The sequence below is a fragment of the Oryctolagus cuniculus genome, chromosome 7, assembly GCF_964237555.1.
Source record: "Oryctolagus cuniculus chromosome 7, mOryCun1.1, whole genome shotgun sequence".
Lineage (NCBI taxonomy): Eukaryota > Metazoa > Chordata > Mammalia > Lagomorpha > Leporidae > Oryctolagus > Oryctolagus cuniculus.
In genome coordinates this window covers 9333600-9351487 of record NC_091438.1, presented here as the reverse complement: position 1 = coordinate 9351487, position 17888 = coordinate 9333600, and the positions used below count along the sequence as shown (strand labels likewise).

The following is a 17888-nucleotide window of genomic DNA, read 5'->3' as shown; positions in this document are numbered from 1 at the left end:
GTTTTCCTGGGGCTGGCGTTGTGGCACGGTGGGTTAGCCCACCGCCTGCAACACAGGCATCCCATACGGTGCTGGTTGAGTCCCCGCTGCTCCATTTCCAATCCTGCTCCCTGCTAACGTGCCTGGGAAAGTAGCAGGAGATGGCCCAGGTCCTCGGACCCCTGCATCCACGTGGGAGACCCGGAAGAAGCTCCTGGCTCCTGGCTTTGGCCACCTAGCCCAGGCTGTTGTGACCATTTGGGGAGTGAACCAGTGGATGGAAGACCTCTCTCTCTGTCTCTCTCTCTCAAATAAATAAATAAATATTTAAAACAATGCAGACTCCCAGCCCCACCGCCGAGTTGCTGGTTCAGACGTGGGGGCTCTGGCCCGAGAGTGCATTTCTATCCAGCTCTGAGGCACATGGCAGCCACCTGGGGGCTTCCTCAGGTCCGGCCCTCGCTCCTCCAGTTACATCAGGGGACCAAGGTGGGCTGGGCATCAGGAGCCGGGTTACCTGCAGCTCCAGCCCTGGTACCCAGATGCTCCCTGAGCCTCTGAATAAATATCCTACTATCAATAAACACCTCTGAGTCACCCGGGCTGGCTACTGTGGGAAAACTGGGAGCTGAAGGGAACCGAACAGAGAGGCCCTGGCCTCCCACTGTCTCTCACTGGTCACCTCCCCAGCATGCAGGACAGCCTGAAGCTCTTTCTTGAAGCTCTTTCTGAGCTAACTTCCTCCAATCTAGCACTCACAGCCTGGGAGGGTAAGTTCTAGAAGTGTGTGTGTTTCTCTTAAACCCCCCTCCCAGGAGAACACGCCATCTCCTGTGGACTTCACAGTAAATAGGATCTTCCCCACATGGGGGGATGTGCATAAACCCCAGAAGTGCAGCCCCTTCCAGACAGGAGTGGCCGAGTCACAAGCACGCAAGTCATGGCCACTGCCCTGCTACCAGCATGCACGTGGACTCCCAGCAACCCCTGGGCCCTGCTAATGGCTCAGCAGGCTTAGCTGGGGCACAAAGCTGGGCTCCTTGGGAACTGTGCCTTTAAAAAATTTTTTTTGCGGGGGTAAAGATTTATTAGAGGCAGAGGGAGAGAGAGAAAGATATACTCCATCTACCGGTTCACTCCCAAACTGGCTGCAATGACCAAGGTTGTGCCAGGCAGAAGCCAGGAGCCAGGAACTCCTGCCAGGTCTCCCACATGGGTGCAGGGGCCCAAGGACTTGGACCACCACCTTCTGCTTCCCCAGGCACATCAGCAGGGAGCTGGATCAGAAGCGGAACAGCCAGGACTTGAACTGGTGCTCGTATGGGATGCCAGCATCGCAGGCAGCTTCTCAACCCACTGTGCCACAATGCCGGCCGGGGGAGCAGATGTTACAGAGGACCTACTCACGTTCCCATCACTAGCGTGCCCCAAGTTTCCTATTGCACAGTCTCTAGAGAAGAGGTTTGGGCGAGGCTGTGGCCCTTGGCCCCGGTCCAGGCAGGCTTGGCTGGACAGAGAGCAGACAGAAAGGACAGCGCAGGGCCCAGGGAGCGGCAGCGCCGAACCCTCTGCCCTTTCTGCCGTCTTGGAAAAGAACCGATTTCATTATCCCCACTTAATTTTGTTTCCAAACTAAAAGCATCCATCTCGGAGATCTGCTTAACTCACATTCTCACAGAGCCCAAAGCAAAGGTCAGCACAGTAGCTAAACACGATTTGCAGAAAATCAAAATTCAATTTCAAGGGCGGCCAAGAATGCTCTTATCCTTGTTTTTCCCGCAGCTGCAGGCCCAGCGCCCAGGCCTGGCCCGGCCCACACCTTACCGCTCACGGTGGACTTGGAATCCCGTCTCCTTGGGCGGCTGCGCAATTAGAAACACTCCTTGGCCTCCACGTACCGCACGGCACAGCAGTATTTATCTGCTCACCAAAAGCCTCCACAGTGCTTCCGGTGCCAGATGCTAAGTGCCTCTCAAACCCTCACTCACTGAACCCTCATACACTTAGTGCCAGACACAATGGTTGTTCCCATCTTAAAGATGAAGAAACTGAGGCACACAGACCCCCCTCCCGCCCCTGGCTGCTACGTGAACTCTGCACTAGGGCCCCTTGCCGGATGCACCGCTGTGTGTTCTGGAGGAGGGGAGGAGGAAGCTCTGAGCCAGGCCTGGGTGACCCGTCCAGGTGACGACGCTCGGCTTGGTTGCTATTCCAGCCTGGTCTGTGTGAGCCCGAGACGCCTCGGCTGGGCCACCACTGCCCTGGGGAAGTAGCTTTAGGCTGCACCTGAGTTGTGGACTGGATGGAACTTTCTGGAACCTCTTTCTTTCTAGATGCCTCAGAGCGTCACTGACTGTGGTTGTGGGGGTTTACTTATCCCAGGCTCTCTTCCCTCACCCACTGGAGAGGATGACGACCTTTCCCACACCGTCACCGAGGCCACAGACACCGACTGACTTATTCCCAAGAGCAGGGCCTGGTGGACACACGGCCAAGGGACCGTGGGATCTGCTAGGGAGATGACAGCACACACACAAAACAAGGTGTGGCCAAGGAGAGAACACCGACCCCACCACAAGAAAGTGGCCACCAAACAGGATGTCCTTGTGGCTTCTAAGATAAAAGAACAGGTGCACCCTACGCATCAGCACGATGCAAATGCTGCCACGTGACCTTGGATAAAAGGAGAGCCCTGGATACCAGCCGAGGGCCACGCCTGGGACCACTCAGACCCGGGCCCTGGACCCCTGTGCCCATCTCTCTAGATCGCAAGCCTTCAAGGACCTTCCTGGCCAGTCAGTACCGGCTTCTTTTTGATTCCCACACACCTCCCCTCCCCAGGGCTGCTGTCCACTCCGGGCAGTGGGGGGCAGCGAGAGACGAACACATACTCACTTATACTGCGACTGGTCGTTGCCGCCCACGTCAGGAGACGTCAGCTTCTGCAGCAAAATCCTTATGATACTAACGAAAAGGACAAAATTGACCTGCACGAGGGAGGTGAGATTTTAGTGCGTGGCTTCCCACGGCAGGGCAGTGGGCCCACAGTCCTCTGCTGGGCTCGCTGCCACCTGCCGCGAGCAGGGCTCCCACACGGCCCTTCCCAAGGGCTGGGCACCCAGCACCTGCTCCGCCCGCCACACTGGAGCTGGACAAGTCACCACTGCGGGCCTCACGAGGCAGCACAGTTCAGAAAGTCAACGAACAAATGCAAATCCCCTTTGGCCCTAAAATGCAGCTGCTCTCGATTCGCCACCCAGCCCCCTCTTCCTCCCTTCTGGGGTGCTCTCTGCCCAAGGGTGCAACTCAATAGGCTACTTCATGTTTCCATACAGACGTTACTTACTATAATAGAAATTAAAATTGGTATTCGTATAACCCACCAGGGAACACTGTGGTCGTTGGTATCCCAGCAACTGTGGAAGAAAAGGAAAATTGTGTCACCGCTGACTTCATCCGCAAATCAAGTGCGCAGGGGCCTGTGTGCACCTGTGGGTTTGCTGCTCACACAGGGCCTGCAGAACAGAACCCTGCCAAGCACCAGCCACCGCTCCCACTCGTGTTGTCTGACCCCCCGAGCTGCTCTAAGACACACTGTCACACTGCACGTAGGAATCCTGATGCCACCTGTCCCACACTCAACTCTCCTCCGTGGGCCAGTCTGTCACAGAAAGCCTAGCCACTCTGTGGGTTGCTTATTCATGAGAGAGAGAGTGAGAGAGAGATCGGGAGAGAGCTCCATGTGCTGGCTCACTTCTCAAATGCCAACAGCCAGGGCCGGGCTAGGTTGAAGCCAGGAGCCCAGCATGCCATCTGGGTTTCACACTTGGGCGGCAGGGACCCAACTACTTGAGACATCACCTGCTGCCTCCCAGTGTGTGCATGGGCAGGAAGCTGGATTTGAACCCAGGCCCTCTGCCATGCGGTGTGGGCTTCCCAAGGGTCTCATAACTACTGCAGCATTGTTGGCTGCTCTGTGTGTCCTAACTCACAAGGGGACAAAACCCATGCTCATGCCTGCTCCAAATAGCATCACAGAGTTTTGTCACCAGAGAATCAGTTTCCCCTCATTTTCCAAGTGGATTGTAGCCGTATCTGAGAGGAAGGTTCCAGAACTGTCTTTGAAATAACGGAGATTGGCACAGTCAGGAATGTCCCACCCAGCAAGGTTTTCGGTTGTGACTTTCAGCGTAGGCACTGTCCCCGCAGGAAGCCTCAGCATTGGCTCCCGCAGCCACTGCTCTGGGCAGGGTCTACTTCCTCAGACCCTGGGCCCTGTTTGGCAACAGGATGCAGCCAGGAGGTCCCTTCTAGGGTGTGGAGCCAAGTCCCGCTCCCTGTGGACACACAGCGGGGGGCTCTGGGCCCTGCGCCCCGCTGCCCACTTCACCCGATCGCCAACACTTGCTCTGGGGAACGCCACTTGCGTTTTGCTCGATTTCTTTTTGTGCATTAGCACACCATCTGAGAGGCTGACCCCTTGTCTGTCCCTGCCTGGTTTAGACCAGTGTTACTGGGCTGAAGAACTGACAGCTCTCATGGGCCTTCCTTCAAGTCCTCCAACCCAAACGACTCCCCCCCACCCCCATGGACCTCACTCTCACGTACACTTCCCATGCACACACGCTCACTCCCTGGACACTCAAGCCTGTGCCTCCCAGGGCCAGCCGCAGAAGCTTCCTGGCCCTCTACCCAGGTAGTGCACCTCTCTCCCGGTGCCAGATGCATAACCACGGTGCGCTACGTCCTCTGCCAGCACTTACCCTGTGTCTTCTAAAGACAGCCTGGCCACGGTCCATGCGCCTATGCAGACGGTGGGGACTCCTGCAGAGAGACGCCTGGTTACACCACCCTGGCGTCTCTTACCACGAGCAGCAGCTCAGACCCCAGTGTGTGCCTCGAGAACCAGAAACGGCCAGGGTGAGTTTCCTGAGCCACTCTGGCTCCAAGTTCTCACCCCCAGAGCTGAGTGCAAGCCCATGTCTTACTCAGCCGTGCTTGAAAGCCGAGCATCTGTACAAGACGGGTTGTTACTGCAGACTCTGCAGGTGTGTGTGAAAGGGGAGGAGGCGACGGCTGATTCTGCCACAGCCTCAGGAGTTCACTGCCCTTTGCTGCTTCCCAGGACAGGGCTGTGCCAAGCTGGCGCCCATTCCCGGCTCTGTGCAATATGAGGACAGCACCTGCCCCGCCCCCCTCCGGCCCCTTCTTATCTCTGCTTTTCCCACCCCTGACATTAGCTGGGCCGGGAACAGGACAAACTGTCGGCTACTTGTTAGTGGCTCAGATTCAATTTGGGATGAAAGGGATGGGAATGGGTGAGGAAAGCAGTTGAAACGTGGTTCTTAGTTACCAGAAATATTAATGAGTTAATTATATATATTAATATATGTACATAATATTAATATAATTATATTCCATCCACTTACAGATATTAATATATTGGTATTAATGATGAGAAGCACTAACATGTTTCTCTGTGCAGCCCTCCAGGTAGCCTGGAGACCATGTCCATTCGAATGACACTGAAGGGCTCCCTATGTGGGCAACCACCGAGCACTGCCCCTGTGGGACAGGAGCCAGGGACCTGGAGGGTCTGTGTGCTGGCCGTGGGCGGCAGGGGCACTGCAGGCTGGGAGCCCAGGGGTCCTCACCCCATCCGATCAGCAGATAGGCCAGGAAGCATCTGTTGGGGGAGAATATGGCCACCAGGAGGGTGTGCAGGTACAGCCCCTCCACCAGGAGCCAGTAGAAGTTCGCCATGATGCAGTACTGGAAGAAGACCAGGCTCAGCTTGCAGCCAACCTGCAACACAGAGGGCGAGCGTGGGACGGCCGTCCCATGGGATACAAACAGCCCATGGCTGCACAGCTGCGCGGGGCACACACTGGCGCTGTGTGTTTGCACAAGGAATAATGGACAGACCAGGGTGCCTTCCCACGAGAGAGATGACAAATCCAGCAGCGAGAGCATCCACCGGGAACGTGGGTTATGTGAGAGCGAGGCCCACTGTATCCAAAAACACCAGGGGACCTTACACAGAGCCCCTGAACCCCCTTGAGGATAAACACGGGGCAAAGAGGTGGACGGATGCAAGTCTCCCTGTGAAGCGTGGCTGCTAACTGTGGGTGCGCTCCTGAGCTCAGGGTTCTGCACGCTCCTGGGGCCCTGCTCCCCTCCTCCCTCCCAAGGCTCCACCTTCTGCCCTTTATCACCGGCTCCTCCAACCCTCCCTTCTCTATTCTTCCTCTGCTATCCACTCAAGGCCCTCTCCAGCCCAGGATGCAGCCCAGGACGCAGTGCTGGGGACGTCTGTACCAGGACGCCTGGCTCAGGGCGGCTGGGGCTCTGCCTGCTGTACCTGCAGCTCCGGGGCCTTGGTCTCTGCACCTGAACAGAGGTTGAGAGCAGGAAAAGGAGGGAGGCACAGTGGCAGCCGCAGGGGAGAAAAGTCGGGGCGGGGGGAGAGATTAACGGACCAGACCTAGAGTCCTGTGGGACTTCTCTTCATACTTGGTGACAACCTTGTGAGTCCCCCAGTTGGAGGAGAGTGGCTTCAATTAAAATGAAAACAAGAGAAGCCCGGCAAATCAACTATTTTCTCTGGTGGGAGTTTCCAAAGGATCTTCCCTGGGAAAAATGACAGATTATTCACAAACACATTATTTTAATGTCTCAAACTCACACAATTAAACATACCCGGCATTTCGACCTCATGAGCAAACACAAAAGGGCTGCATTTAATTGTTAGGCTTATACAATGTGCCCTGAAAAGGGGGAATTCTTTGATTTCCACTCTTTTTATTTCTATATTGTATGCGGTTACATATCAGCACATCAATACAGATGTGAACATATGAGTACCTGGAAATGCTCTATTTGTTTATATGAGATTGACATACTTGTATAGATAGAGGTGGCCATGCTTTTTATATACACATATGGGTTGCAGGCATAATAAAGCTGAATATACTTAGTATGCATAGATTTCAAATTTGTTTGCAACAAAAGAAACAACGTTTAATTTTACTTTCTTCGACTCAGGGGTATGGGATGGAAACACATGTGGGAATCTCATGGCACAGCCCTGGGAGTTGGCCTCCAGGGCTGTAAGGGGCGTGCTCCTAACAGCGCGCTGAACCCTCCGCTGGCCTCCGTAGCACTCCCCGCTCCCTCCAGCTCGTTCTAGTTTGCCTGCCTGTCTTAAGAGATCAGAGCCTCTTCAGCGGGAAGACGCACACAACCGGGCAGCTATGCAAACAGGAAAACTAACGTCAGATGTGTGACTTCTGAGCGGCACCGTGGGAGGAACCGGGTGTTGAACGCTGCGGGAGGTGGCATCCTGGGACTGGCTCCCACCCTGCAGGTTTCTTACCTGGATGCTCCCATCCTCAAACATACGAGAGTAAACTACAGACTACTGAAGACACACAGGGACAAGCTCACAAATAAAACTCCTAACCAAGACAGGGAGTGTGATGGGAGAAGCGTAGAAGGCACTTTCGATGATAGAAACATTGGAAACTTGTTATGTGGCAAAATACCCCAAAAATGACACAAATGGAATTGTATCTACAGGAGAAAATAGAATTCATTTCTATAACGTATAGGGCCACACATGGGAGTAAGACAAAGAAGTACAGTTATTTTTTTAAAAGATTTATTTATTTGAAAGTCAGAGTTACACAGAGAGAGAAGGAGAGACAGAGACGGAGAGAGAGAGAGAGAGAGAGAGAGAGAGAGAGAGAGAGAGAGAGAGAGAGAGGTGTCTTCCATCTGCTGGTTCTTTCCCGAGTTGGTTACAATGGCCAAGTTGTGCTGATCTGAGTCCAGGGGCCAGGAGCTTCTTCTGGGTCTCCCACGCAGGTGCAGGGGCCCAAGTCCTTGGGCCATCCTCCACTGCTTTCCTAGGTCATGGCAGAGAGCTGGATCAGAAATGGAGCAGCTGGGACTTGAACTGGCACCCATATGAGATGCCAGCACTACAGGCAGCACCTTTACCTGCTACGCCACAGAGCCGGCCCTAGGAGTACAGTTATCTTTTTAAAAGGCAGAAAGGGGGCTAGCGCTGTGGCACAGTGGGTTAAAGCCCCAGCCTGCAGTGCTGGCATCCCATATGGGCCCCCGTTCTAGTCCCGGCTGCTCCACTTCTGATCCAGCTCTCTGCAATGGCCTGGGAAAGCAGTAAAAGTTGACCCAAGTCCTTGGGCATCTGCGCCCACATGGGAGACCCGGAAGAAGCTCCTGGCTTTGGTCGGGTGCAACCCCAGCCATTGTTGGCCATCTGGGAAGTGAACCGGCAGATGGAAGATCTGTCTGTCTCTCTGTAACTCTGATTTTCAAATAAATAAATCTTTTTTTAAAAGAACCCCAGTATGTAAAGACACATCCAGCGCTGTCTGTAGAGGAAGTAAAGTGTCTAAGACTGAGAGTCTGCTCACGCCTGGGCGATGTGGTTAAACACCTTGTGCTTCACCCACCAGATGGGCACTGTGCCACTGCTGGGATGGACAAACCAGTGGACTTGCAGTGTTTCTAGGATGACCCGTTGAGTGGGGGAGAAAGATGCAGGAAAAGCATACTTAATACAATGCCATTTTCTTGCTAAAACCCCTTGCTAAAAGGGGACACAATACTGTCTCTTCTTTCATTCACTGATAAGCAAACCCAGGACAGGAGGTTTGGGGGAACAATTAGCTCTATAGCAATTTCATCTTCTGCAGCAGCCACGTTCCACAGGGTCAACAGTGTCGTGGGGGGAGGGAGGTGAGCCAGAGGCACCATGGGGTCCTCCAGGGCCTGCTGCCCAGACAGGCTGGTGTTAGGACAGCAGGTCAGGAGACTCACCAGGACCAGGCGCTATCAGCAACAGATCCCTAATCAGAGCTGTGGCCTTATGTGGGGGCCTGTGAGTGAGTGTTGTTTGTGGATATGTACGCACACATGTGTTTTTCTGCAAGTGTTCCCTCTGGTGGGCATGTGTTTGCGAGTGAACACATCTATGTTCACACGTATGTGTATTGCGCCTGTGGGTGCATGGATATGTGTGCCCACGTGCCTGTGTGTTTTGCATGCACATGTGAGCTTGTGAGCAGGCGATCCCTCGCTGTGTTCTGTGCACGTCCCTGCCCCTGCTCCCTCTGCCACTCCGGGACCTCTGTGGTGTGGTCGCTAGGATGCCGACTGGGAGGGTGCCCAGCCCAGCCTGCAGCTGGAATCTTCGCTCTGAAGTTCTTTCCAACGAGCTGTGCCAGGTCGGGGTTCTGCCTGGGCTAGGTGCAGCCTAGGACTCACAGCAAGGCCCAGGGCTGCCATGCCCATCCACTCCACCACCAGTGGGCAGGATCAGACAGAGAGAGGCCGAGGATGGCCATCTGAGTGTCCCTGAAAAGCCCGCGTGGAATCTTCTCTGGCCAACAGGGACAATAATCTTTGTGTTTGCTCCACTCCACACTGGGCACCCAGGAACCCAAGGAAACCAGAGTTCCCTGCAGGCCAGACACAAGGAGAGACTGCACCAGCCCCGGGGCCCAGGGGGACCCTTTCATAGTCTTGGCTTCTCCCCGTGTCTCGAGACACCCACTGAGGGGGAGAAGCCAGCCCAGGAGTTCTGCTTGGGAGAGCAATGTTGGTTTGGTGAAACCCAGCTGGGTGCAAAAATGTCTGAAAAATACAACCGGAAGGTCCCTATCTTGCGTCTCAGTTAGTTAGCTGAACTCTGTTCAGTCCAAGCAGCTGTGCAAGGGATGAATCCATCTGCTTGGAATGTGAGAGTTGAGTCCACTTCCTGACTCTCTCGGTAGCTGGGATCTCGGATCAGGACTGGACTTCCAGAAGCCCACGTGCCGGAGTGCTAACCACTCGTGGAGAAAAAACTCAGGACAATGGCTTGGGAAGTGTGAGACAGCCTCTACGACATTAAACTAATACTTAAGGATGAAGTCCCCTTGCATCCCAGAGTTGGACCAAGCGCATTCACACACTTGTGGCTGGGCCCCCAGCTGGGCGCTGCATGGAGTTTACACACGACCCAGACTGACTTCCCTTAGCAACCTGGAGGGACACGTGCATGTGCTCAGAATCTGGGGGATGTAGCCAGAAAACAGCAGCGCTGTTGCAGGCTCATCCATGTCAGAAGTTTTCAACTGGGAGCTGCTGCTACTGGGTGCTGGGCTCAGGGCTCAGGGCTCGGACCCCGCTCATCCTCTCTGCCTCTGCAAGATCCTGCCCACCTGGGCCCACTCTTTCTGCACATCATCACGGGAGGCCCCATCCTGGGAGGACCGCCTTACCCAGGAGGACGGCTGGTCGGGGCAGTGCAGCGTGCCGGAGCTGGAGTACAGGATGTCGTCTTTGACCAGCACCGACACAGCTCTCAGCATGAAGGAGAGGAACAGGTTCAGGTGGATGTAGTTCCTGGTACAGTGCAGCTTCCTGTGGGGGCAGGGAGAGACACAGTCCACCACACTGTTGACTGCTGACAACCTTCATCTTAAGGTTTTCCTCTTTTTTAGGGAAGTTATTCAATTATCTAGCTACCCCTCTGTTGTCGTGTATCTGTTCTTTCCGGTTCTGCTTTATGATAAAGATTGTTCAGTATAAGCCTTCCCCCTTGTTTCAGGCTGTTTCCTACGCTGGGATCCTAGGAGCAATTTCAGGACACAAGTTTAAAGCCAAGCTGTGCGTGAGCCTGCATGGCAGGTGTGCAGCCTTGGCCGCTGCTGAGCTGCCAGCGCGGGGCTGCTCCTTTGCCCCTAGCGTCCCCGACGTGGCTCTGCAGTCATCAGCAACCTCCCCCCTCTCCTGCCTCGTCTCTGTCTACCTCGTGCTCGGATTCTTCCACCCAAGATGGAGGGCAGCACCAGCCACGTCCGTTCTGCGGTGAACCGATGCCTGGGCTCGAAGGCCTTGCCTGCAGCTGTCACGTGACTTCCTCCGTCAGGTGGAGGGGCTGCCTTCCATGAAAACTGATGTTCTCCTGGTCACACTCCCGCCACGCAAGGTGGGCCCCACGCCTTCCCTCCCCCGGGAATCCCACCCCTGCTACAGATGGGTCTCCCTGTCTCACGCACACAGCACAGCCACCAAGGATGCTCGGCACAACCAAACACCAGGTGGGTTCCCTCCCACCACAGCTGTGCCCCCTCTTTTTGTCACATGGGCTGAAGCCTGCCCTCTGACCCACTCTTGACCCTTGACCTGTGCTGTCCATGTCTGCACATCACAAATGAGAGTGAAATGTGGCTAGTCTTGGGACTGCACTCACATTTCAATGTAATTTAAGTTTACAAAGTGGAAGTAGGGTGAACTATTTTGCCATTATACATAACTTCCTTGTCTTGGTGATGCTACATTTTACTTCAAATGTAGCATTCTGTGTCTTCTAATATTTCACTCACTGGCCTAGTTGACATCAGGTTAATGATTTTTTTTTCTGATTCATGAATGGAACATTGTAATATATGAGTATTTTCTAGAGACAGCATGAAGTTTTAGTAACAACTGTGTAAGTCGCAGTCAGCTATTAAGTGGACACACTTATGTTAATTGTAACTATTCTCCTGGTTTGATTATAATTATTTTTCTGGTTTAAAGCAAAAGCAAATTTTAGAATTTCAAATGAAGAAATATTATTATATAGAATCAAATGAAGGTGAGCAAATAGCACCACGACCAGAGACACACAGACCCCGAGAGGCGGGAAGAGGCTTTTCAAGAGGCCTCATGGTGACGGTGGCTGCAATCCGCCATGGCAGAGACAAATGGAAAAGCTCTTCATTGTGTGCGGAAGACGTCTGCGACAAAGTGGATGGGCCGAAGGGATGATTTAGCGAATAGATGTTGGATTTGATAAGGAGCTTCCCATCTACTGTGAACAAATTTAAAAACTGACAAAATTAATCATCTGAAATCAATTAAAACTCCATCAAAGGTGGTCAGTGAACACAATGGAGCAGGTGCCCCCAGAACCTTCTAACACACACCCAAAACACTTGACAAAAACTGCTCCAATCAATGTTATTGCAACTCTGGGAGAGAATCAATGGTATATATAGTGGCTTATACTTTATACTTATACTCTTATATCCTGGCTTCGGATTGGCCCAGCTCTGGCCATAGCAGCCATTTGGGGAATGAGCCAGTGGATGGAAGTTCTCTCTCTCTCTCTCTCTGTAACTCTGCCTCTCAAATAAATACATAAAATTATTTTAAAGATTTTTTATTTATTTTATTTGACAGGTAGAGTTAGACAGTGAGAGAGAGAGAGAGAGAGAGAGAGAGAGAGAGAGAAAGGTCTTCCTTCCGTTGGTTCACCTCCCAAATGGTTGCTACAACTGGCGTGCTGCGCCGATCCGAAGCCAGGAGCCAGGTGCCTCCTCCTGGTCTCCCATGCAGGTGCAGGGTCCAAGCACTTGGGCCATCCTCCACTGCCTTCCAGGGTCACAGCAGAGAGCCGGACTGGAAGAGGAGCAGCCGGGACTAGAACCTGGTGCCCATATGGGATGCTGGCACCGCAGGCAGAGGATTAACCAAGTGAGCCATGGCGCGGGGCCCAGTACATAAAATCTTCAAAGATAGTTTAGAAAAGTCATTAAATAAACAACTGTAACCCACAGCAAGGGACAATAACAAATCTTTGAGAGGAAGAGAATTTGATTTCCAGAGTTATGACAACATAATATCAAAAATGCACAGTTTCATCAAAAAGTATGAATCATGAAAAGAAACAGGAAAGTATAGAGGAATTACAGGAAGTGGGTTGATTAGGAAAAGAATAAGTTAATTGTCCTAAGTATATTCAAAGGAAACCATGGAAAAAATAAGTAAAACGAATCACGAGACCGATGTCTCAACAAAGACTATCAACAAAGGTGCAGAGATCAGAGGAAGTAACCAAGCAGAAAGTTCAGCGTTGCGATGTGTAACAACTGAAGTGGAAAACACACTAGAGAAGATCACAGTGGACTTGAGCAGGCAAAGGAACCAGTGACCTGTGGACGGGTCAAGTGAAATGATTCGATCTGAGAAGCAGAAAGAACAAGAATAAAGCAACTTGTGGCATACCACAAACACACCAGTGTATGGATAATGGGAGTCCCGGGAAGCTAATCCCAAATGTCATGAAATTACAAAGGATCTCAATTAGCCAGTCTCCAACAGAGGAGAGTTGAAGGAGTCATTCTCTTCATTTCAAAACCTACTACAGACTACTGTAATGTACGGCAGAGAGACCCACAGAGCATAAATGAGGGTCCAGAAGTGACCCGCACATCCATGGCCGACTGATCTTTGACAAGCGTGGCAAGAACTCGACAGGGACAGAACAGTAATTTCATTTTTTAATTTTTAATTTTTTTTATTTATTTTTATTTTTATTTTTTGACAGGCAGAGTGGACAGTGAGAGAGAGAGACAGAGAGAAAGGTCTTCCTTTGCCATTGGTTCACCCTCCAATAGCCGCCGCGGCCAGTGCGCTGCAGCCGGTGCACCGCGCTGATCCGATGGCAGGAGCCAGGTACTTCTCCTGGTCTCCCATGGGGTGCAGGGCCCAAGCGCTTGGGCCATCCTCCACTGCACTCCCTGGCCACAGCAGAGAGCTGGCCTGGAAGAGGGGCAACCGGGACAGAATCCGGCACCCCGACCGGGACTAGAACCCAGTGTAATTTCAACAAATTGTGCCAGGACAGTCACAGGGGGACATCACAGCCTACATAAAAATTAACTCAAAATCAAAGGCCTAAATATAAGAATTAAAATGGTAAAACTTTTATGAAAAAGCCTAGGGATTTGGCAATGGTTTCCCAAAAGCGCAAGCAACAAAAGCAAAAAATAGATGAAATGGACTTAATAAAGATTAGAAAGTTTTATGTATCAAAGGACATTATCAAAGCAGTTCAAAGAGAACTAAGAACGGGAGAAATATTTTCACATGGAATACAGGTGGTTCCATTTTTTTTATGGTACTGCAACAAGCCACACATATTCAGGAGAAACTATACCTCAAATTTTGAATTTTTATTTTTTCTCGCTACATTCGCTATTCTCTCATGATACTGAGGAGCATCTATATCTGATGAGGGTTAATATACAGAATTTATAAAGAATTCTTAAAACTCAGCAACAAAGGCCCAAACAGCCTCATTAGAAACTGACAAAGATCTGACTGTAGATTTCGGCAGAGAAGATATACAAACCAACAAGCACATGCAACCACAACAGGATATCACATCACACTCCCCAGGAAGGCACCGGTAGTAATAATAATAATTACAAAAAGAAAACAGAAAATATCCAGTGTTGCAGAGGATGTAGCAGAATTGGGACCTTCTTCCAGCGCTGGTGAAGTGGTGTGGCCACCGTGAGAGCAGCCTGGTGGTTTCTCCGATGTCCCGGGAGAGCACCCCCGGGCATAAGCCCCAGAGCTGGAACCAGGTATTCAAGGAAAACTTGTTCACAACAGCTCTACTCACAACAGGAAAAGACAGAACAACATCACTGCCCAGCAGATGGATGGATAACCCAAAGGTGGCGTACTAATGTATTTAAATAGCAGTCAACCACGAAGACTCAAAGGGACGGACTGGCTACAGCATGCATGGATTCTTTTTTTTTTTTTTTTTTTTTTTTTTTGTATTCATTTGACAGGTAGAGTTACAGACAGTGAGAGAGACAGAGAGAAAGGTCTTCCTTCCATTGGTTCACCCCCCCAATGGCTGCCACAACCGGTGCACTGTGCCGATCCAAAGCCAGGAGCCAGGTGCTTCTCTTGGTCTCCCATGCAGGTGCAGGACCCAAGGACTTGGGCCATCCTCCATTGCCTTCCTGGGCCACAGCAGAGAGCTGGACTGGAAGAGGAGCAACCAGGACAGAATCCGGCGCCCTGACTGGGACTAGAGCCCGGTGTGCTGGCGCCGCAGGCAGAGGATTAGCCTAGTGAGCTGTGGCGCAGGCCTCGCATGGATTCTTGAAAGCATTATGCTGAGTGGAGGAAGTCAGGCACAAAGGCTGCATGCATTACAGGATCCTACTTCTATCTCGCAGGTGGACCCCAGAGTCGGAAGGCAGCTCAGTGGTTCCTGGCTCTGGGAGGAACACGCACAGGCGGCTGGATGTGCTGGGGTTTCTCTCTGGGATGGTAACTCTGGATCTACAGAGTGGTAACAACTGGACAACTGTACACTTTCAGATGGGTAAATAGATTTTACAGCACATGCACCTTACACCATTTAAAAAAATTCCAACAAAGAATTTTAAACAATTTTAGCTAGCTGTAAATCAATTTGGATTCCCCCCCACACAACTAATTTTTATTTAGCAACACAGTGAAAGAAACTCTTATTTATGAAAATGTTGCAGAAAAATATAAACAGCAGACTAAAAATATTTTACAAAAAAGTGAAAATTTTTCAATTCAGCCAAATTCTTGGCCATAAAATGCCAGCCCTTTCTAACATCATAAAAGATCAATTAATTTAAAACTTGAAAAGTAGCAAGTACTTCTCTTTAGTTTCAGATGATCTGTGTGGTTAAGATAAAGTCACTGGACAATGAATACTTTGAACACATTTCATTTCAGAGGACTTCTAAATTTTTAAAACAAATTCCTCCTGGTGGCCTAGAAATGTGAAATTTTAGTATAAAATAATTTTTCAGTTATCATCTGTCAAAGATAATTTCAGCTGCATATGAAAAAGAAAAGTTTCTAGCACAACAGATACTGTTCCAGCTACGTGGGTCAAAAATCTGAATTTATTGAAATTCATTTAGCACTTAAAACACAGGAATGCATTTCCTTTGTTACTCGTTTCCATTACGTGATGCTTTTGAAAATATGTATGCTTGGTTTTCTGGGGCATACTCTATAAAAACCACCAGGAATGTGATAAAATCTTTCAGTACATATGTGAAATGCTATGATCATATCTGAGAGTTTGTGGAACAGCTAAACAAACAGCACACAATGAACTTAATGATCTCGTGTGCTTTGCCAACACTGTGGGTTGAGCCGCGGAAGAATTTTATAAGTTTCACTCTATGGTACTTTCCAAATATTCAATAATCAAAAACAATGCAAGAGTAATTATGTTTTCTCATTGCAATCTCATTCAATTTGATGCCTTGAGAAAAGGAAAGCTCACTTATGAGGCAGCTAGGCATGAAAAAATATGTTGGAGGGGCTGGTGCTATGGCACAGCGGGTTAATGCCCTGGCCTGTGGCGAAGGCATCCCATACGGGTGCCGGTTCTAGTCCCAGCTGCTCCTCTTCAGATCCAGCTCTCTGTAATGGCCTGGGATAGCAGTGGAAGATGGCCCAACTCCTTGGGCCCCTGCACCCACATGGGCAACCCGGAGGAGGCTCCTGGCTCCTGGCTTTGGATCAGCACAACTCTAGCTGTTGCAGCCATCTGGGAAGTGAACCAGCGGATGGAAGACCTCTCTGTCTCTACCTCTCTGTAACTCTTTCAAATAAATAAAAATAAATCTAAAGAAAAAAAATATGTTGGAATGAAAACTGATGGAATATATATTATTCTAACGTGAATCAATATTTAGACTTTTAGTTGCAACAGAATCACATAAATTGAAAAATACTGTAAACATTTGGGGCAATTTTTTTTTTCATATTGAAGAACTTAGAATTGTTCACCGACTTAGGCATTATGACTTTGAATTTGATGTGAATTAACACTGACCTGAGACAGTGACTGGTAAATCCACTGAAGTTGGGAAGATGTGATTTGAAAACAAATGTCGTGTGGCTTCAGAGTTAAACACCAGTTCTTCTAGAAAAGATAAACTGGGTTTCTCCAAGTGGATGTGACTATCAAAGAAAAGTGACCTTTGGCACCCCCCAATTCATTTGATGGAAACTTTTAAGTATGTTTGGACAGCCGAGGTATGTCTGAAAAACGCTTCCGACTGTAATTTTTAAAAAATCTGAATACAGATCAAGTATTTACAATAAATTTGGTACCAAATTGAGATTCTGCAACTGGTAAACCGAGACCCTGGCACAGGAGGGTAAGGCCCGGGGGTCAACACGGGGAACCCCCACTGCAGTGCCCGATTCGAGCCGCAGCTGCTCTGCCTCCCATCCAGCTCCCTGCTCATGGTCTAGGAAAGTAGTGGAAGATGACCCAAGTTGGGCCCCTGCCACCTACAGGGGAGACCAGGATGGAATTCCTGGCTCCTGCCTCTGACCTGCACCAGCCCTGGCCGTTGTAGCCATCCGGGGAGTGAACCAGCAGATGGAAGCTCGCTTGTTCTCTGTTACTCTGCCTTTCAAATCAATCAATCAGCCTTTCTTAAAATATTGAGTTCTGACTACTTATTGTAGACATAAGATTGTAAAAGTTATTAATATTCTTCATATTGATCTTTTGTTGATTTGGCAATATTTTGGATCTACTTATTTAAATAAAATATATTGCTAAAATAAATTTCAGTGGTTTATGTTTTTATTTATTTATTTAATTAAAGATTCATTTACTTATTTGAAAGGCAAAGTTACAGAAAGAGAGGGGAGGGAGAGGGAGAGAGAGAGAGAGAGAGAGGGAGGTTGGTCGGTCGGTCGGTTGGTCTTCCATCTACTGGTTCACTCCCCAGTGGCTGCAAATGGGCCAGAGCTGGGCCATTCCAAAGCCAGGAGCCAGGGGCTTCTTCCAGGTCTTTCATGTGGGTGCAGGGGTCCAAGTATTTGGGCCATCTTGCACTGCTTTCCCAGGTGCACTAGCAGGGAGCTGGACTGGGAGTGGAGTAGCCAGGACTTGAACTGGCGCCCATATGAGATGTACAGGCAGCAGCTTTACCAGCTATGCCACAGCACCGGCCCCTTTCTTTTCGTTTTCAAAATATGACTACTGGAACCTTTTAAATGATAGGAGTGGTTTGTCCATGGTTGTGTTGGAC

The 17888-nt window shown here is 50.3% G+C and overlaps 1 protein-coding gene across 1 annotated transcript in view; it reads right to left on the bottom strand.

Annotated features, from left to right (window-relative positions):
• Positions 1 to 17888, bottom strand: part of VIPR2 (vasoactive intestinal peptide receptor 2) — a 102137-nt gene that overhangs the window by 3886 nt on the left and 80363 nt on the right. The window contains exons 6-10 of the mRNA XM_002715014.5: positions 10272 to 10413; positions 5634 to 5784; positions 4743 to 4803; positions 3326 to 3395; positions 2875 to 2966 (exon numbers count right to left, since the gene is read on the bottom strand). Of these exons, the coding sequence (XP_002715060.1) occupies positions 2875 to 2966; positions 3326 to 3395; positions 4743 to 4803; positions 5634 to 5784; positions 10272 to 10413 (516 nt within the window). The remainder of the gene's footprint in view (positions 1 to 2874; positions 2967 to 3325; positions 3396 to 4742; positions 4804 to 5633; positions 5785 to 10271; positions 10414 to 17888) is intronic.